We start from the raw sequence: 22,051 nt of genomic DNA, 5'->3' as shown, positions 1-22,051 counted from the left end.
TAAGACAGAATGAGAGACAAAAGGAATACCAGTGAGCAGAAGTGAGAACAAATCTTAAGAATAGGATACAGAAGATGATTTTCTCATCTCTAACATATGTTGATATTTCTATGCCCCCATTACTACACTATCTGAGCATCTCACTATTTTAAATATATTTCTCCTTACAACACTCTTATGAGATAGGGCAGTGTTATTATCCCCATTTTACAGCTAGCAAACTGAGGCTCAGATCAACTAAAGAAGTTAGATGCCTAACTCCCACTAAAGCCATTCAGAGTTAAGTGCTTAAATGCCTTTAAAGTTCTGGCCCCAAGTGACTTGCCTAAAGTCACAATGCTCTAATTTCGGGAGAGGAGAAGAGCAAATAGCAACAGATCCACACAGGCAGGGCATGTAATGGAGGAGTGCCACCTATATGGTATGCACACACACACCCCCCATCACCATCTCATGCTATACAACCACCTTCGTGGATGCTCTCTATAGAGATGGAGAGGGGCAGGCTGGGCAGTGCTCAGGGCATGGCCTTTCTCCATGGTTTCATGGTGATGACATTTTTCACAGTAGCCACAGAAGGGAGAGATGGCTACACACTAGGCAGGAGAGATGTGTTGCCCAGTCCTTCCCCCACCTTCTTCCACAGGGCCATTCAGTTCCTCTATGCGTTGTGTAAATAAAGGGGAGTGTACAGGCACGTCCCAAGGAGAGTAGGGGAATTTCATCACTGTGAGGTATGAACAGAACTCAAGACAACAGATCACCTAAAAGAAAGCTAAGAATAACTGCAACCATTATATGGTGGGGAAAAAATCATTTGCAGCCTCATTCTAATATGCAAACAGAATGGCAGGTATTGTTTTGTGTATGAAGTTACAGGTGGACTCTATGGACAACCAAAACCAGAATGAAATACAATAGAGATCGCCTTAAGACATGCGAGAGAAATATAGAAGTGCAAGGGCAAATCATATGGTGCTCTCACTGCCTAAGACTACAGAATCTGGCCTATTAGACATACATGCCACACCAACCTCTGCCAGCCCTGTGTGTGTGTGGTATACACACACAAAGAAATCCCTTAAATAAATATTGGAGTATCTATTCAATGAATGATAACTCATGTAATTAATATTAACCACAGAGCAATATGAATAAAGGTACTATTCATGTAACTCCTGCACGCATATAGTAAGCACAGACACCAGAGGCTTATGTGATGAAATCAAATCATAATAATTGGTTGTTAAATAAAGGGGTATCTCTGATATATAAAATTCAATATGGAACAATGAAAATATTTACTTGTGCTGGCTTCCTGCAGCGCAGATTGGCATCTTCAAGTAAAGTGCTGTAGCTCAGCACTGTCCTTATCAAGATACTACTATGGTATTTTGGAGTAATGATCCAATATTTAGACGCTACACTGAGCTCCATCCATAGTGGGTACTTGGGTCTGTGGGCTCAGGACAGCAAATCCTTCCAGTAGCAGCCTGCCACAGAAGGGGTCTGAAGACTGAGCCATCTTTAACAATAGTGCTGCCTACTTCCCTAGTGGGACTGGCTCATTCTGGGGGGGAGCATATTCAATCTCTTTTGAAACCATGTATCCCCAGGAGTGTCTGCACACGTCTGTGCATATGGACTCCAGTTTTGACAGGCCTGTGCGGAGGCTGCACAAAAGGTGTGAAAGATGGCTCTTTGTATGCTTCTCCTCCTATACACCCACATAAGCTCCTGTCACATTCTGACCCTGTACTAACACTGTTGCAGAAAGGGATGTGTTTTGAACCATTTGAATACACTAGGACTTTCTAATCATAAAGCTGGTGAGGCATAATTGCAGCATGATGGCGGTGAGGGATACTAGGAGCCATTGTATCCAGTATACAACAGCCAGAGGAGGGGCAAGTATTCTTAAAATAAGACAAGGGACTATGAGACATTGAAAGCAAGTGGGTGAAAGAGAGTAAGAATATATATAAATGCACAAGTCACGGAGAGGAAACGCAAGGAGGAGGGTGAGAAAGGCAAAGGATGTGGAAGGGAAGCACTTTTGGGGTTTTTTTATGAACCAAAAAAAAAAAGTCCTCTCATCTCCCTAAGGGCCAGCCAAGAGAATCCAATGGGATTTATTCCAATGATGTTATTAAAGGCCTTTAGCAACATGGTCATCATACAGCAGCAGCTGAGAGAGAGTGCAATGACTGGGGCACAATGCAATGACTCAGCAACGCTTTTAAAAGCTTTTATATACTGCTGCAGATTTATTTTGAGAAGGAAGAGATTCTGGAAGACGTGCTTGCTCTGTTGGGCCATCCTAGCGTCTTTAATACCCCTAGTGCAAACAGTGACATGGCAATACATAACTTGCCTCATGATATCATGTGTAACAATGATGCCTGGCACATGGAAAAATCCATTCTCCTGAGCATAACCTACTTGCTGTAACCTGCGCAATTCTTGCGGAGCTGCTGTCATCCTCTTAATGACCCACCAGCATCAACTGACCACTAGGACACACTTGGCAAATTCACCAGGGCAATAGGTGCTTCCATCTGGGAGATTCCAGAGCATAGCAGAAGTCAGCAGTCAAAGGGTTAAAATGCCAGCCCTCCTTTATCTAAAAGGTGCACTCAATTCAGTAACCACAACCACATACTGCCTAGTACAATCCCTTTGAAGCTGCCCCTCCCAATGGTGGGAAAAGGGGTTTTTTGGTTGCAGACCCAGAGCTACAGAAATGCCAGCTGCCAGTGGGACATACTGTGTGCACACATCCGGTCTCACCATAACAGTGTACACTCAGAGCTGCCGCATAGCTCCTGTACCCTTGCCTTGGAATGACAGAGGTCCCTACCCCAAGATAATGCAGTGATAAAGCAAAATATCTCAATTCATCTTTAATTAACACAATCATATTAGACAGAGCACATCACACAAGAACAACTGAAGCAGGGGTTGTGGAGGTGGGGTCTCCAAGTGCTTTAATTCAATTAGAAAGCAGTGAGTGACACTTGTACAAAAAAGGTTAATTGGGGTCACCAAAATGCAATAATTCCTTACCTAACCAGTCATTAAACTTCTTAACCTCGGAGGGCAGTCCCAGCTCGGTGAAATCGCCTGTGTGGAGAAGGATGTCCCCATAAGGCATCTGGATGCCATCTGTTCTGGAGTGTGTGTCTGAGACGCAGACAAATCGCGTGTGGCCCGTTGGTTTTGGAGTGTCATATGGGATAGGGTCGACCCTAAAGCAGATACATAACAGAGCCCATAACAGTTACATGGGTTAAAACCCTCACATGCATTACTTTAAATATGAACATAAATCTATATACTCAAAGCGCTTAGGGAGAAAACTGTGGAAGATCAGAAATGTCCTGTTGTTTAAGACTCCATAATGCAGCAGCATGAACAATCCAAAAGGTAAACACTTTCCTGACAGGAAAACAAGACGGTAAAAAATTATACATGATATGGCAGGCCCAGCACCAAGCCCTGATATTAACATCAATAAAGAAATCAGAGAACATGGATTCTAGAGATGTATAATCCAGTCAGACCTTTTCCACCCAACCAATAGCTACTACCACATATCTTATTAAATGACCAAGTGCATGGGCCATTAAATAACATCACTGTCAGCTGGGCCAGAATTGTCTCCTACTAGGCTCGATCCTGCAAGAGACTGAGCAACAGGATTTCAGTCAAGCTAAGCACTAAGCTACATGCTTAATGTTAAACACATGAATAGCTCCATTGACCGCAGTAGGACCAGCCAAATGCATACAGATAAACACACACTTAAGTGCTTTGCTGGTGCTCAGCACTTTGAAGGATCGAACTGAATGAAAGGAAAAAAAGTGAAAAGCCAGCATAAGAATAAAATTGATTTGATTTTAAAAAATGCCTTCAATTTTAGTAATGTGATGTGTTATCTCTAAGAGAAATAAGACAATTCATAAGAAAACATAAAGCCTAGCAGTGTTCCTCTATTTTTTTTTTAAAATAGGCATATATACCTATTTATGTCCTGAGCTGTGTGGCGGCCTCCACACATAAGTCCAAATTCTTTGCTGGTGTAAACTGGCACAGCATCGTTGAAGTCTATGGGGTGCTGCCAGTTTATGCAGGCTGAGAATTTGGACCACACAATGAAAATGTCACAAGAAGAGCCGACAAATAACAGAACGGTGTAATATAAAACAAGATACATGGAGCAATATCACAGAAGATCATATCCAGAAATTGTGTAACAGAACATTCTACTGAGTCCATACTATATGGAGCCAAAGGATCTTGTACAAAACTCTGAAGATTTTTAGATCTTTATTCTCACTACTGCTTCCTAATCCAGACTCAGGTGACGTGTGTGTGTGAAGTGTGGGTTTATGTGTTCATTAGCTGTCCCTCCCCATCCTCAGTGAAATCTAAGATCAGTGTAAACTAGGGAAAGTTGCAGCAGTGTAACTGTGCTGATATAAACCCCTATCTTTGATACTTAAATAGTCCCCATCACTGAGTGCACTTAGCCTCACAACAACCCTGTGAGTTAGGGAAGTGCTATTACCCTTCTTTACAGGTAGGGAACTGATTCACAATGATTAAGTGACTTTCCCACAGTCACACAGGAAGTCTGTGACAGATTAAGGTTTTGAACGTGTGTCTTTCAAGTCCTGGAGTATTACCCCAACCACTGGACAGACCATATCCTTCCTTTCCTAAGGGTGACAAACCATCCCAGTACAAAACGGGGCACTTACTAGTGTAACTTACCCTGATAACCTATTGGGGTAAACTTCAGTACTGCAAACCTGGTGCAGCCTATCTACACTTGGGGTTTGCACTGGCATAAATACATTAGTTCAAAAGACGAACTGCTTGTATAGACAGGGCCTTAATGGAAGAATACTCTACCTAGTATTTTTTTTTACTACCAAGAATCTATTTACTTTATCACATATACTACAAAACATTTCCTGAATAGTGCCCAAGTGCTACAAGGGTGGGTACGCTAGGAATGGATAGATCACATTGCTACATACTAGTATCCTATGAAGCACAATCATAAATAATTAGGCCTAAACCACAGTTCACTTGTCAAAGAAATGAAACGAGTTTTTGTTGCATTTGTTCACTGACTTGTTAATTTGTAAAGTTCAGTCATTCATAAAGTACCTCCTAGGTACTGGTGCAAATCAGTGAGATTCAATTGTATTTAGTTGAGTTTACTTGCCTGGCCTTTATTTTGCAAGTTGGGTGAGGTGGGAAGGAACTGTTTGGTATGTAACTTGCACATGTTCCTGTAATTTTTTTTAGTACTTGAAAGATTTTTTTCCCCCCAAAAAATAAAATAATGAGCAGATTGTATGATTATATGGCCCATATAACTGGTTATCACTGTGGGTTTAATTGGAAACCCAAAAAGAAATCCTAACTCCACCACACAATTAATGGTTTTTTTGCCACAAGGGTTAGAAATTAATAAGGCTGTTACCACAGAGAAAATTCACTAATTCACTGAGATCACACTGACAACGTGAGCAGAACTGTGATTATAAGCAATAGTGCTTTCTTATTTGGCATCTTCCCTCCCATTACTGAGGCTAAATTGAAAACTTTGAGATATATATTACCAAGTAAATATATGGGTCTCTGCAGCTACGGTCTTATCAACATCTCTTCTTCTAGGAATGTTTCCCCCAGACGATACATGAAAATGAACGTCTGCTTTCATTGCTGTAGCATACTTTGTTCAGGTATGTCTGCATTAGGGATGAATATCATCATCGGATCTTGTGGCACCCACTTTTGCTTGTAAACATTTTTCCCTGCTCCCTCCAGCTCATTCCTAAACACGCTGGTTGTTTCAAGATCTGCTCTGCTATAGGTAATCCCATCAAAGAATATGATTGGAGACTGGTTTAGGATTATTTTCTATGCATGCAATAACTAACCTAAAGAACATAACAAAATCCAAATTCATTAAGAGCTTTTCTTCTCTTTGTCAGTGCTATGATGTTGCTGCATAGCTTTTACTCTGGATTCGAGCTTAATTTCCTCTGTCATTAAGCAATGCTAGTTTACTGAATATCTGAAACTAAACCATTGCAGGTTCTTATACCCAGCCCATCAGATCACCTGACAAGCTGAATATTTCAACTTTTCCTCCAACAGAGGCCTAGGAAAGACAGCGTATTGCTAGCCCTGGCAATTTAATGTGTTACTGAAAATGAAAATAAATACTGCAATCATTGCAACATCCCCTGTATAATGATTTTTATATCAAATTTCATTTATTTTGCATTGTTTCCACATTTTCGGTTTGGGATATGCCACAAATATTTTACTGACAATGCACAACTGCGCTGCAGAAATTATCAAGGGGGAAAGCTAGAGGTTTTGGCAGCTAGGTGAGAGACGACTGGAGCCTTTGGGACACGGGAAGGCATGAGACATTGAACAGTGGGATAAGTACATTAGCTGGATATTTCTACTCAGTAGTGAAATAGTTAATGTTGACATGTAATCATCTCTCGATTTCAGACTAACATCTCACTGAGATGAATGGGACAGCACAGATTTCTCAGAGCTACTGTTTCAGGCTCTCTGCAGAATGAGGCAGATAGCACTGCATCACTTAACTTTGAAAACAGAACCAAATGTATCTTCACAAGCAGGAAGGCTGCCTTTCCTCCCCCTCCCTCCTCTTTTGGTGTGTGGAAAAGCCAATCCCCAAATCCCCTCCCCACCAATTACGTAAGATTTCCAGGGATGCTGAAACTTCTGCCTGGCAGAACTTCCAGTTCCTCACTGGGAATATCCTGCATAGGGAATCATGCAGGAAGGTCAAACATTACACATATTACATGACACACACACACAAATTTTATTTGTCCTCAGACATTTTTTAACACAAATTTTAGCAGCAATATTATTGTGTACAGTCAACTGTTCTTAAACCGCCTTTGTTGATTTTGCTACAGGGGATCAACGTTGGGGCCACCATAAAGGATCTTGAAATTTTACTCTTTTCCAGATCTGCTAGCTGTGGGAATGGATATTGGCCAGGCCTTTATTATATGTTCTTTGTCACCTAACAATGTTTTTTTCTAGATGAGTTTCTCCAATGGAGTATGTTTACATCTGAATTTTTAGTTGTGCTTTAATCACGTTAATTAATATATGTTAACTAATGCAATTATAAATTCTGGTGTAGACAGTACAAAACCATTTGTTACTAGTCAATCTTTACTGTAGTCTACAGCAACAAAAATTTGTGCCGAGCAATCAGCAACGCACATTTGTCTCCTGGTACAAACATCTGTGTAGTAGCTATACTAGAATTTACAACGGTGTTAGTTAATATGTGCTAATCATTTGTTAAAAGACAACTAAAAAATTCAAGTGTCCCCTTTGTTTGCAAAAGTAACGTCCACCCATGTTGTTTCTGTGGGTCATTTAGGGGGGCAATAAGTTAAATATCATATATTAAAACACAGCTGTGTTATTAATATTAACTAAAAGTTTTAATCATTTACTTTTCACCATTCATACTTTTCACCACCAGTGGTGATGAATTGGGTTTGGTTTCATACTTTACCGCCCTCTTACAGAGCCCCTGTTACCCCTATTTCAGATTTTGTAAATTAAACACTGCAGTAAAATCAGTATGCTCAGAATCCGCCACCCAGGAGCAAAGTACAAATATTTCCAGCAAATGCACTTAAAAGAAGTTTGGTTCTAAGTGCTGATACCTCTCCTCCTCGGCTATGGTTTTAAGAAAACATATTTGTACTTTAAATGGATATACAAAAAGAACAGATTTCCCAGAACATCACCCCTTTCTCTCTGTGGGCGTGAGACTGCGCACACATGCGCACATATACGGGTTTTATGGAAAATTAAGGGAGGACATTTCTGTGAAAGCGCCTTCTTAAAATATTGACTAAACATCATCAGGGTTTCCAACTCTTGTGATTTTATCATGAGTCTCGTGATATTTGTTAATTTTCTTAAAGCCCCAGCGCTGGAGTCACATAATTATTGCAGATTTCATCTAAAAAAAGAGTATGTTTCTAGCTCTCCTGGTGCAGAGAAATGCATGAGAATATGACTTGAGTGCACCCTAAAGGCTCAGAAATCAAAAAGCAAATAAAAAATACCAACATTTTTAATATATTTTAAATCTCATAATTAAGCCAATTTTGCGATGTGGGGAGGCCTGATTTTGGAATGCTTTGGGTTGGCAATACTGCATTATGGTCAAATGCTGAGTAAATACCTCCTATGGGTGCACATGCACCTTATTTTGGAACCAACACTTCAGCTTCTGCCTTTAAAAACTGGATCCAAAATATTACAGCCATTTTTCAAATGAGTGTAATTGTAAATTGAGGTGTTACTAAGAACTGTATCACAGGGGTGTACTGGAGGAAACACATCAGTAAATGGCACATACCTAATTTTTAGTTTTGGAGGGAAGGGTATGAACATTTTTTGGCGGTTGTGAATACTGAGGGAAAAACAGCTTAAATGACATAGATTCCAATCCCCCAGTGAACAGATCTGTGGACAGGTAGAAAAGGTTAGCAGCATGTACAGCTAGTTCTTATTAAAAAGGAGTTTGATCCACTGGTATGCTCCAGAAACCTTACGTTTATCATACAGGATACCTACTTCCAAAATTATCTGAATAATACTGCTGAGTAAGACTTTGGGGTCCAGAATTCCTTCTGCTGACCTCAGTGATTATATCATTTCACCAAGTTAAATAAGAATTTCCTAAGAAACCTTCTGCAGAGATTTTTTTTAAAAAATTGTCTTAATATAATAAAAAAATTGGACAATGGATTAACTTTTCAATATTTATAATTGTTGCTCCCAACCTTGAAATGGGAACTACAAGCACTTTGGTAAATGGACAGGCAAGTTGTCTGGTAACTTCGCTAAACGTATCCATTACTGAAAGGAAGACTAGTTAGTAAGCAACTTCTTACAGCATTAATTCTCAATGTATCACAACCGATAGATATCCTGACATCTCCAGCAAGAGAATATACTAAGGGCGGACAGTGAGAATATACATATACTATTTTTCTCACCCCATATAAATAGTAATTTATATCACCTGACGTCTTCATCCCACAACAACCCTGTCAAGGTTCCTTCCCCACTCTGAACTCTAGGGTACAGATGTGGGGACCTGCATGAAAACCCCCCTAAGCTTATTTTTACCAGCTTAGGCTAAAACTTCCCCAAGGTACAAACTATTTTTCCTTTTGTCCCTGGACTTTATTGCTGCCACCACCAAGCGTCTAACAAATATAACCGGAAAGAGTCCACTTGGAAACTTCTTTCCCCCCAAAATCCCCCCAAGTCCTACACCCCCTTTCCTGGGGAAGGCTTGATAAAAATCCTCACCAATTTGCATAGGTGAACACAGACCCAAACCCTTGGATTCTAAGAACAAATGAAAAAGCAACCAGGTTCTTAACAGAAGAATTTTAATTAAAGAAAAGTAAAAGAACCACCTCTGTAAAACCAGGATGGTAAATACCTTACAGGGTAATCAGATTCAAAACATAGAGAATCCCTCTGGGCAAAACCTTAAGTTACAAAAAGACACAAAAACAGGAATATACATTCCATTCAGCACAGCTTATTTCATCAGCCATTTAAACAAAACAGAATCTAATGCATATCTAACTAGACTGCTTATTAGCCTTTTACAGGAGTTCTGACCTGCATTCCTGCGCTGGTCCCAGCAAAAGCAACAACACAGACAGAGAGAACCTTTGTTTCCCCCCCCTCTCCAGCTTTGAAAGTATCTGGTTTCCTCATTGGTCATTTTGGTCAGGTGCCAACGAGGTTATCTTTAGCTTCTTAACCCTTTACAGGTGAAAGGGTTTTTCCTCTGTCCAGGAGGGATTTAAAGGTGGTTAGCTTTCCCTTTATATTTATGACAACCCCAAATATCACACACTGGCACCTCTGACCATGACCAGACTCTCCGGCAGTCCTCCTCTTGTACCCGGACAGCCACACCAGCCCTTCTTCCTGTAACCCTGCTCTTCCCAGTAACTACCCCCACGGCCTGTCTGCTGGGAGATAATCTTTTCCAGGGGAGTATCCCTTACTCTTCCTGGCCCTCTCATGATTCTTTTGGGTCCAGCTCTCTGGTCCTGGAGATCTTTGCAGGTAAGCTCCTCTGCTGCTCCCCTACCTTCAGCCCTCTCTGGGCCTCGGCTCTCCCTCTGCCGCACCTGACTTCCGCTCTCTCCAGCCCTGGCTCGCTGGTTTGGGGACGCCAGCTGGCAAACCCCTCTTGCTGCCTTCAGCTTTCTCCCAGGTACCAAATATACAGTCTTTGGTAGCTCTCACCTGCCCCTAACTCCCACTCAGGCAGCTCTGATTCATGAGGTCTCTCCAACTGACTGGGTCCTCTCCCTGTCTCTGATTCTTCCTGGTCCCTTATAGACCTAAGGTGCTTCCACACCCTCTTAATTGGCCAAACAGGAATACCTGTTCTGGCACAGGACCTACTTCCTTCACAAGGGCCAACCCGCACTGTGACATAGCAAAAGCACATTTGCTGGTATAAACGGTGTCTCCACTAGGAGGGTTTGTCAGTATAGCTATACCAGAAAGCCCTTTCTAGGGTAGACACGTCCTTAGTCCCTTGCTATAACCAGTAGGAACACTGCCTCCCTAAATCTATTTTGGTCATATGTCCTGGAATCCTAAATTCACATCTTTGCAGATCATTCAGATGCCCATTTAAGGGCACTGAAAGTTGAGACAGCCATGTTTTTAACCCTTTAGAAGGAGGATGCCAAATTCATCCCTGGTGTAGCTCCAATTATTTCAGCTGAATGCCTGAGAGTTATACAAGGGATGAATGTACTCCCAGAGTGGTTAATACTCCAGCCCAAGCCGAAATGTCTACCCGGCTATTTTTAGACCTGTGGTGAGAGCCCAGGTCTGTTGTTCTGGGCTCTGAGACTCACTGACATGGGTTTGTTTGTTTGTTTTTGTAGTGTAGACATACCCAGTGACTGCTAATTTATGTGAATGCGTGCTGCTATGCTTTATGACTGAGACTACTTCCATGGGAGACTGAGCTGGAGCCACAAAACCTGTTCAAAGAAAGGATGACTTATCCTGGGCAAACCCAGTGATTTCCATTTGTATTAAGGGACATATATTCCCATCAACATGCATGCAGAATTCCTACTGATGCTAGCAGAAGGATCCATGAGCAGACAGAGTGGAGGAGAGTAAACAAAATTTCCTAGTACTGTACTCATACAGCATGTGATATTACTTTAAGGAATTAAATGGGCTTAAACTGTCCATTATCAACAGATTAGATCTGTCTGACTCGGAACCAGTACACAATGCATTAGGAAGCTACGTGTTCAAAACACAACTCATCTTCTTGGTCAGATTTGGTGGGGTAGGATGTGGCATCTAGTGGAAACCTATCTTGACTGGGATACAAGGTTTCTCTAACCCTACATTCTGATCTGGGATTTTCAAGTAAAAAAAGTGTTTCAGATCCGACCCTGGGCACCAGAAATCTCACTATGCTTTTGACAAATAAAATACGTTTAAAGTAATGAAGCACTTTTAAAAAACTTGCATCTTCTAATATTTTGCCATTCTGTTTCATATTTCACATATACTTCAGTCACAGTCATATGGTTTCTGACCCACTCTTCTGAGTAAACAAGAAGTTTTCTGCAGAGATAGAGATGTTTAATATACCGTTCTATAAAGAGCAACCCAGCTCCTTTTTCACAGATGTGTCCTCTTCTCTTAATATCACCTCTGTTCACCCACACATACTGATTTCTACTAATTTCCATGCTACACTAAAGTAAAGCTTTCTGTTCAGTGTCCTGATCACCAAACAAGCTGAAATCACTAAAGTTGTTGGCTGACACCATAAAAACTTTTACATGCTCTACAGTAACACAACTGGCCTAACCTTACATACACTAATTCTACACTACTACTAATTCTATTGGGTCTGTTTCTAATGCTATTTACACCAGCATAACCTTGGAATAACTTCACTATAGCCAATGCAGTTATTCTAGATTTAGACAGGTGTGAGATCAGAATCGGAGGCATAATTTCAGTAAAAATATGTATATTGTTCCATATAACGTATTTTAAAGTAGGAAGAAAAGGTTAGAGCCAAATTCTGCTTGTTTGTGCCACCCCACAATGACCTCAATAGGGCCACATAAATGCAGTTGTAGAATTTGGCCTTTAAGTTTTAACAGGCCTAATTTCGATGCTGCCCTTACTCTTTTAGAGGTCTATTGTAGTGGCCCTCTTAGGGCTCATACCTGGTCTTAGATGTACATGATTACCACTGAAGCAAATCCTAGGACAGAATTAGATCCCAAGTACAATAAAATACAATGGCTCGATGACTGGATTTGAGGGGTGTTCTAATGTCCTCTGGATATGCAGTGCAGAATCCTAAAACTAGATTTCCTCACATTTTACAAAACATCTCCATATTTCTAAAAGATCATATCAAAAACAGAGAAAGCTATCAATTAAAAAGTGGTCAGCAGACACGATCAGATGCATCTCTCTTTCTATGGAACTTAGATTATGGCAAAAAAAATACAAGACAACTGCTGTGCAACCTACACACCCTCAAGAAGAGGAAGTTACTCATCTTGTGCAGAAGAACGATGATTCTTCAAGAGCTATGGATACTCTACTGTAGGCATATGTGCATCCCTGTGCTTCTCATCTGAGATCTTTGGTAGCAGTGTCTGTTCAGCCTGCACATGCACTCTCCTGTCCTAGTGCTCTGCCTTGAGGCTAATTATTGCTGCGTGGGCAAACCATCCTGAGTTTCTTCTCTACTGCAGAGTCCATATCAAGAACTCAGAAGTAGAAGGGAGGAGGGCAGGTTGTGGAGCACCCATAGAGAAACACTTCTTGAAGAACCATCGTTACTGGACAAGGTGAGTAACTTCCTCTTCTTCCTCAAGTGGTATCCCTATTGGTGCTGCACTGTAGGTGACTGCCAAGCAGTATCCCTAATGGGAGGTTGGGGCTTCAGAGTCAAATCTGTTATGGATGGTAATACTGTGGAGCCGAAGATAGCGTCGGAAGCAGAGTCCCAGTAACCGCATAGTTTTCTGCAAAGGTATATATAGATGCCCAGGTGGCTGTTCTGCAGATTTGCGAGATAGGAACATTCTTGAAGAAGGTGACAGAGTAGGAAACCACCCACATGGAGAGTGTGAGAATTCCTGATGGAGGTAGTATATTGTGACCATTTTCTCTGAGTCATGAGATTGTTGAGCTGTGTACCTCAATCCATGAGGGATGCATCCCTAGTGAGAAGCAAAGTTGGGGAAGGAGGGTGGGGAAGGAAAGAGGCTGAGTGAATGGGACCCCCGTACACACATTTACAGGGTATTTCCACCAATTCACGGAGTGTTTGATCCTGGAAGGCAGCAAGAGAGGTTTGTCTAGCCTGTCTTTCTTTAGCCTGTAAACCATGTTGAAACACATCTGCAAACACCTCATGTGTGGCCTGGCGTGAGATATGACAAACATACCGGCACTATGTGCCCCAGAAGCTGATGGCAATGTCTGGCTGAAGTTTGAGGGCTGGTTTGAACTGTCTCTAGGCGTGGATAGGCTGTGAAATCTTTGTTGTGGAAGGAGCACCCTCGCTTGCAGTGAGTCAAGGTTGGCTCCTATAAACTCCAAACGTGGTACTGGACTTAAGCTCAATTTTGACGTTGAGTTGCAGGTCGAGGTTCATGAATACACGCATAGTTCTGTGGGTGAATCGTAGGGCTTCTTCAAAGGAGCAGGCCCTCAGGAGACAGTTGTCTGAGTATGGGCAGATCATGATCCCCCGGGTACATAGGTGAGCCACTACTATGGAAAGGACCTTGGAGAATACTCTGGGAGTCGACAAGAGGCCAAAGGGGAATACCCTGTACTTATGTCCTGATCCAGACTAAATATGGGAACTTGTCTGTGGGACGGTAGGATCAATGTGTGGAAATACACATCTTGGAGGTTGAGGGCTGAGAACCAATCTCCCTGTTCCAGAGATGGAATAATCGCTGCTAGTGTGACCATCATGAATTTCTGGGCCTTGACATATTTGTTTAGTGCCCTGAGGTCCAGGATGGGTCTCATACCTCCCTTTTTCTTGGGGATCAGGAAATATTGAGTGTAAAAACCTTTGCCGCAGAGATGCAGAGGGATGGAGGAGGTGATCTATCTCTTGTCGCAACTATCTCTTGTGACAAGGGTCCCTGAACAGTGATGGAGAAGTGGGATGGGGAGGAAGGGAAGTGAAATGGATAAAATACCCATTGGCGATAACCTCCAAAGCCCATCTGTCAAATGTTATGTGTTCCAATTGTGGCAGAATGGAGAAAGTCAGCATCCAAAGGAATGCAATAGGTTGGGAAGTTGCAGCTAATGTCTGAGGGAGTGGTCCCTCAGGACCTTGATCTTTCAGATTGCAATGTTAAAGATTATGGGCCTGATGGTTTGAATCTCTGGAAGCTGAATTTCTCGCTCTGTGGCTCATAGTAGCATTGTGGTGGAAACTGCGGTGTATGCGGTCTGTGAGAAGACTGAGAACTGAATTTTCTCTCTTGTCCGGGCATACAGATCCCCAGTGACTGAAGTGTGGCTCTGGGGTCCTTGAGTGTGTGGAGTGATGCATCTGTCTTCTCAGCAAACAACTTAAGAGCCTTTGAAGAAGAGCTCAGACAGTTGTTTGCACCTCCTTTGGGAAGCCTGAAAGATACAGCCACAACACTTGCCGCATTACAACTCCTGTTAAGATGGACCAGGCCACTCTTTCAGCTGCATCACTTGCCTTCTGGAGTGCTATTTTGGCCACTAACTACCCTTTGTTGATAATGGCGCAAAATTGTTCCTGTTGTGATTCCGTAAGGTGGTCAATAAAGATGTTAAATTTGGTACAGTTAATATAATCACATTTTGCAATTGTAAATTGCAGAGTAGCAGACGCACAGGCCTTTCATCAAATTAGGTCAAGGAGCTTCCAGCCCCTATCATAAGAGGTGGGCTTGGAATGATGTTGCTGGCCACTGGAGTTCACTGTACTTATCATGATGGAAACAGGCGGACGGTGGAGAAAAAAGAAATTCAGTATCCCTGGAAGGTACGTAATATTTTTTTATCTGCCCATTTGCATGTCAGTATGGCCAATGCTGTCATTTGCCATATAAGCTTAGCTGGGTCCAAAAGCACTTCTTTGATGGGGAGTGCTATCCTGGAGGAGGACAAGGATGTATGCAGAATATCCAGCAGCTTATGGTGAGTGTCTTTTACCGCCTCAAGAAGTATCTTTAACGTGTCCGCCACACTCTTAGTCAGGTCTTGGAAGAGTTTAAAATAATGTGCCATAGATGGTGAAGGAGGCATTATTGCCTCATCTGGAGAGGAAGATGTTAGTATGTGATGTAACCTCCTCCTCTAGTCCAACTTCCTGCTCCTCTAGGATCTCCTCAGGAGGTTCTGAGGCTCTAGACAGAGACAGTGGCTGAGAGTGAATGCCTCAAAGTCTCTCTGTGTATAACACTGGATACCCAGGAGGCATGGTGCCTATAGGCTGCCCAGGGATCCCAACAGGGCCACTGGGGCAGTGAAAAGGCATGGGTTGCCGAGTCCATGGTTGGTCAGATCCCAGGGGTTGAGGTCCAGACCTAGGGCATGACTGGGAAGGTCCGGGTTGGTAGCAGGAGGAAGTATACTGAGAGTGACAAGAGAGGACCTCTTCCTGGTCACTATCTGATTCTCCACTGGAAAACGGTGGAACCAATGCAGAGATGGGAGGTGCATGGCTCAATGCTGGTAGTGACTCTTGGGCTCGAGATGTACCCGGTCCTGGGACCCCGGTACTGAATAGAGGAGGTTCTGGTACCTCAGATATCCTAAAGTCTTTAGAGAATCTAAATTCCTGAGGGGCCGCAGTAACAGGTACCGTCAGTGGTTGCTGGTACTGAGTTGGCAGTACCGAGGGAACCGGTGAGCTTGGCTGCACCGAATGGTCCAATGAGGGTTGCCTCTCAGTTGTCAGTACCGAGGGCATCTGTCTTCTTGGAGGTGATACGGTCTCCACTCCTGTCCTGACCAGTGGTACCGCTGCTTCGGTGCCTGTGCCTATGGGGTCCTTAAGCGAGCCAACTGTATCTGTCATTCCGGATCCTCGCGATCTATGGTACTGTGCTCAGACACTGTTGGTACCAAGAAGATCAAACATATCGGGGATCTCCTCTGGCTGGTCTGGGCTCACTATGAGGGCTCAAAGCTTTCTTTTTGGAGGTCTTACATGGGGAGTCCGAGGATTTCTTCCTCAATTCACTGGCCTTGGAGGCAGAAGGCTGCTGAGAAGACACATGTCGCCTGGGAAACCTCTGGGTGCAGGTCAGATGCAGGCTGAAGAGCTCCCTATATGAGAAGCTTTTTTGTGCAGGGGTGGGGGAAGGGGTTGGGTCTGGTCTTTAACTTCTGGCAGAAAGTACACTTCTGTGGAACGCAGCCCTCCCCGAGGCAACGGATACAGTGGGAACATCCCTCTGTTACTGGAATGGACTCCTTGCAAGAGAGGCATCTCTTAAAACCAGGTGAACCAGGCATACCCCTTACTGGGGTCAATCCCCAGTGTGGGTGGGTTGGGGGGGTGTAAAGCAAAAAAAAATTGTTTTTAAATAGGAAGAGAAAAAAACTAAAGGAAATTCTATGAGACTAAGGAAAAAAACACAAACTAGCTAAGAATGAATTTCTAAAGAGTAAAAAGAAAAGGAGTACTTGTGGCACCTTCGAGACTAACCAATTTATTTGAGCATAAGCTTTCGTGAGCTACAGCGATGAAGTGAGCTGTAGCTCACGAAAGCTTATGCTCAAATAAATTGGTTAGTCTCGAAGGTGCCACAAGTACTCCTTTTCTTTTTGCGAATACAGACTAACAGGGCGGCTACTCTGAAACCTTTCTAAAGAGTAAAAGTATCCGAGAATGGACAGCTAATTGCTGCTCCATCTCTAGCCCGGGTGAGCAGAGGCGGCTAAGAAAGAACTGAGGGTGGTTTGTCCGTGCAGTGCAGCACTAATTAGCCTGGAGGCAGAGCACAAGGAGAGGAGAGAGCACATGTGGGCCAAACAGACACATCTACCAAAGATCCCCTGATCGGAAGCACAGGGACACACATACACTTACAGTGGAGCACCCATAAGGGGGGCCCTACTCGAACTAGAAACAAACACTATTTCAGTTTAACAAGTAGACAAAGCTACCTAAGGAAACAAAATTTTGACATCCTCTTTAATAAAGCATGGCATAGTGCAACTCCAGAAAGAGTAACAGGACCTCCCCACTTTGAAACTGCACACCCCAGACATTTTAACCTTTGTTGCTGTTATTTAAACTTTCCTTCTTCCTTTGATGCAGTCATGCATTTTCTCCAATGACTATTTTTTATGCCATAGGTCACTGAACCCCTTTCATGCCAATAGCACCATAAAAACTATTTTCTGTATTAATTTAAAACAGACACAAATTAATGTTTTTGTTTCATCACTATCATAACTTGTCTATAGAGTTTATTTGAAACACACGTTGCATTTAGGCAAACCGCACTATGAGAAGCACTGCTGTATGCAGCATTATGAGGTTTTATCAATAATGTAGTTAATAAGCAGAGGTTTTGTGGGCAACCCCACTATGTTATAGGTTATCTGAGAACATTTACTTTTGCTTATCTTATTTTTCATCTTAAAAATTAATGAATTAAGAAATCCCCAGAGGGACTATCTGGAACATTCGCATTTATCACAAATGTTTCTGACTTCTGTTGTCAACAATTATTCTTACTGTGCTAAATAATTTATTTTCAAAAAGAAGTACCAAAAAAAAAATCAAATAAATTCTAAAATGAATTATGGTCAAGATAAAGATCTGCCTTAGGAACACGTCTAGAAAACTCAATATGAAAATACATTTACATTCACTTTTATGCCTGTAACAAAAATTAGAAAAACCACAGACTGGATGATAACGTTTGCAGTTCTATTACAAAAGTTAATTCTGCAGTCAAACATGCTGAAAAACCACAATATGTTACGTTTATATGCCCATGAATGTGAATAGTTTTAGGCATTACTACTGTAGTAAGCAGAAGTCATCACTAATGATGCAAACCTGATTAGCAATCACTTGTTATGCGGCAGAACATGAGACCTCGAAAACTTGGAAATCCAAATGTTCTCCAAATCAACACTTTTTGCAGAATTGAAATCTTGGTTTGCATAGCAGATGTTGCCACACATTGGAGAACAGCTATTTCCATGCTTAACAAAGAAAGCGGATGCATTCTAGCTTTGAAATGAGGAAAAAGAATGCCACCATAAGAAGCTCTAGGGGGGTAGGGAAACAAGCTGCATCCCATAACATTTTATGATACAAAATGAGATGCAGGCAATGTAATTTCGCTTATGTGATTCAGTTAGAAGCAGTGCAAACGTTATCTCGCTGGTTATGCTTTAAAACAAAAGACTGAAATCTGCTTGTTTAGCAACCAGTGCAACAGACATGTAAAAATCATGACACAACCTACCTGCAGTAAAACAAATAGGCACCACTGGTCTGACCTTTTAGATACATTTTGTAATAATCTCAATGGGTGAAATTCACCCCATTACAGTGGATGCAGGCAAGGAACAGATTAAACCCTACTTAAACCTTTAACCCAGGTTGTAAATGGTGCATTGGAGTGAATTTTACCCAACATAAGTATTACCAACTCCAAGTGTTTAAAACTCATGTGTCAGGCCCCCAAAATCACAAAATTAGCTTAAAAACATGAGATCTTTACGAAGAAGAATGTTTTGGTTCTTTTTATTTGCTTTCTGGTTTTCAGTTGTCAACATAGGGAAGTTATTCTGGAACAAACGGGGGCGTGAATTTAAAGCACAATAGGTATTCCAGAATAGTTTATTCCGCAATAGCCATTCCAGTCCATTTCCCCAGGCAGATAAGCCTGGACACTTGGGTCACATTTTCAAGCTTTTCTTTGCAACCAAGAAGGTTAGAAACTTATTTTTTTTTCTTTTTTTCCCCTCAAATGAAAGCTGAAATTCTCATGCAACCAGTTACCTTTCGTAGCTGGGGCTTTAAGGACAACACCAGTTATTGTGAGACACTTAATAAAATCACAAGAGTTGGCAACACTGACATGCAAACATATGTTAGTGATATTTGGATTCAACCCTATTGGATTGTATCAACACAAGCAAATTTGGGGGCGGGGGGGAGGGGAGTTGCTTTTAATAATAAAATTTGCAAAATTCTATCTACTCAGTCATACAGGGTAATTAGGCTTTTTTGACGTGGAAATAAGGTATCAGTTTTTTTCATTATCATCATCATCATCGTGGCAAGAGCAGTAAAGCATTTTGTGCATGTGCTGGTAAAGTTTCATAACACCTTTGCAAGGCTGTGGTATCTTTTTTTAAAATTCTCTACGACCTTCCAGTAAAATGATCATAAAGCATTTTGAAAACACTGAATAACTGAGCTTCCTAATGCCCCTGAGAGACAGGCAGTATTATTTTGCAGATGAGGAGACACAAATTAAGTGACCTGCCCGAGGAGACACAAAGTCCAGTCTGTTAAAGAGCTGGGAACAGCTGTCCTTTAACCACTCTTTCCTTTAAACAGGGAACCATTTCTCTCAGGAATTCTATTCTTTTGTAGTGTTCTTTACATTTCTGCAAGCAATTGTAATCTGGCAATGTTGCTACTAGCACATCATTAAGGCCAGGATCCTATGCTAATTGAAGTCAATGGCAACAATCCCACAGACTTTAATGGTGCAGGATCAGGGCCTAAGTGACAACATTTTGTTCACCTCAATGCACCAGCAGTTGTTTAGCTGAAACTGTTGTAACCTCTGTGAGGTAGGGACAATTTATTTTGTTCTGTGTTTCTATAGTGTGGTCCTGGTCCTTGATTAGAATAATACAAATAATAAATAGAATAAGAATAATTGCAAAATGAGTTGAAGTTGAATTTTCAGTTCCGTTCATTATCATTAAAATTGACCAGTTTCTTTCACAAATTTTCACATTCCACACATCTTCAGCACCAAAAGCAATACATCTAAACAAAAGCTAGGTGAAGTCTCTAGACCTGGTCAAAAAAACACATGCAGTGATTCACAAATATTTTCATGTCTAGAAAAAGCAAAGCTGGCTTGCTGTTATTGGTGGTGTTATATTATCCATTATCCATGAGAACATACAGTACGTACCAGCAGAGATGTTCAACTATTTTAGGTCAAATGATTAGTACTGGAAGTTATTTGTTATTCATTATTCTCCTCTTTGAAAAATTTCAGTCATCTAATCATGGAACAAAACCAGTACCATGTAACTGAAGTGACCAACCACACACCTTGACAAACAAGCTCACAAAACAACCAATAGGCTAACATTTTTCACACAAACTATTAAGCAAATACGAACAACAAAGAGACCCAAAATGATAGAATGTTTCTGAGCCAACCTTCAGAAGAAAGGGCTAAATTGGCAAGAAATGTTATTTGCAAAGACAGGTTTCAGAGTAACAGCCGTGTTAGTCTGTATTCGCAAAAAGAAAAGGAGTACTTGTGGCACCTTAGAGACTAACCAATTTATTTGAGCATAAGCTCACGAAAGCTTATGCTCAAATAAATTGGTTAGTCTCTAAGGTGCCACAAGTACTCCTTTTCTATTTGCAAAGAATAATTCACCAGCTCTAGAAATTGATTCAGAACTTGTTCATTGATTAATTTAAACTAAGGTTCTACTGTTACTGTTTGCAGCAGACCCTGGGAAGTACTCTCAACATCTGCTGACTTCCCAGCGTGTTTAAGGGGCCTACCTCCTCAAAGGACATGTTAAGCAACTTGCAGGATTGGGCCCATTCTCCTTAAACTTCCAGGAACAGTTAGAAGGCTCAAGCAAATCTGCCTCATAATTTTGCTACTGTACTAAATTTCTGGTCAAAAATGGAATTTGTCTAAAGGTGCCCATTGCAAGGGGAGGGGACATTGCAATTGTCTCTCTAGCAGCTGCTGCAATCACACGTGAATCTAATGCCTTACACTTTTCAGATGTATTCTACACAAAGGGGGGGAAGGGTATTACAAATTCTCCTGGATCATGAAACCCTTTTTCCATTGTGACAAAGTTTCTCAGATCTCATGCATTCAACAGTCTTTCCTGGTGAAGTGATTAACATGCAGTTCCTAGTTCTGAGGAACTGCTCCGATTTTCTCTGCAATGTGAGAGCCTCTTTGTACTCCACTTTGTACTAATCATCACCAATCAATGACCACAGTGAATTTCTCAGAGGTACCTGTGTCATTGCTGTAATGATTCCACGGCTGTACACCCTTCACGGTTGTCATCAAGGATAGCTCCAAAGACAAATTAGCTAAATAAGCATCTGTGTACCCAGTTTGTACACCAACTAACTAAAGTGTGATACAATAGTCACAAGTAGGTCCAATAATCTCTCCTGTAGAGGGCAGTGCTATATAAACAAATCTATATAAAACCATATAAGCTAGTACATTGCTTTGCTCTTGACCTTTGATAAATAACTGTGACCATAGCATAGCACGCATGAGTCACAGACTTGACATCTAGTTATTCCTCAGTCTGAGGAGACCTGCCATTTGTATCATCAGACTTTAGTGAATCTAGGTTTGTGTAGCCACGCTCAGCTTATTCAAGCCAACTGTTTAGGTGGCATGTAACCTCATTGGAATTTAACATGTCATCCTACTTGGGGCATGTGCCACTCAATTTTCAGCTCCCCACCTGATGGTAAAAATGCAATTCAATCCAAGCGTGATGGGTACATACACAATCTTTGGAAGGTCAACTGTAGTATGATACAAACAAAATTCTACCTTAGCACGATCTCCCACCAGCTAACCAAATGTCAGAGTTATGCAGTAAGGTGAGTACAAAG

The 22,051-nt window shown here is 41.7% G+C and overlaps 1 protein-coding gene across 2 annotated transcripts in view; it reads right to left on the bottom strand.

The window, feature by feature from the left end:
- MPPED2 (metallophosphoesterase domain containing 2) overlaps positions 1 to 22,051 on the bottom strand; it is a 131,915-nt gene that overhangs the window by 79,702 nt on the left and 30,162 nt on the right. For both annotated transcript variants that reach the window (XM_048854840.2, XM_048854841.2), the window contains exon 3: positions 3,067 to 3,248. In XM_048854840.2, the coding sequence (XP_048710797.1) occupies positions 3,067 to 3,248 (182 nt within the window). The remainder of the gene's footprint in view (positions 1 to 3,066; positions 3,249 to 22,051) is intronic.

Source organism: Caretta caretta, chromosome 6 (genome assembly GCF_965140235.1).
Source record: "Caretta caretta isolate rCarCar2 chromosome 6, rCarCar1.hap1, whole genome shotgun sequence".
In the NCBI taxonomy this organism is placed as follows: Eukaryota; Metazoa; Chordata; order Testudines; family Cheloniidae; genus Caretta; species Caretta caretta.
Note: the sequence above shows the minus strand (reverse complement) of the source record. Positions and strands in the feature narration are given on the sequence as shown.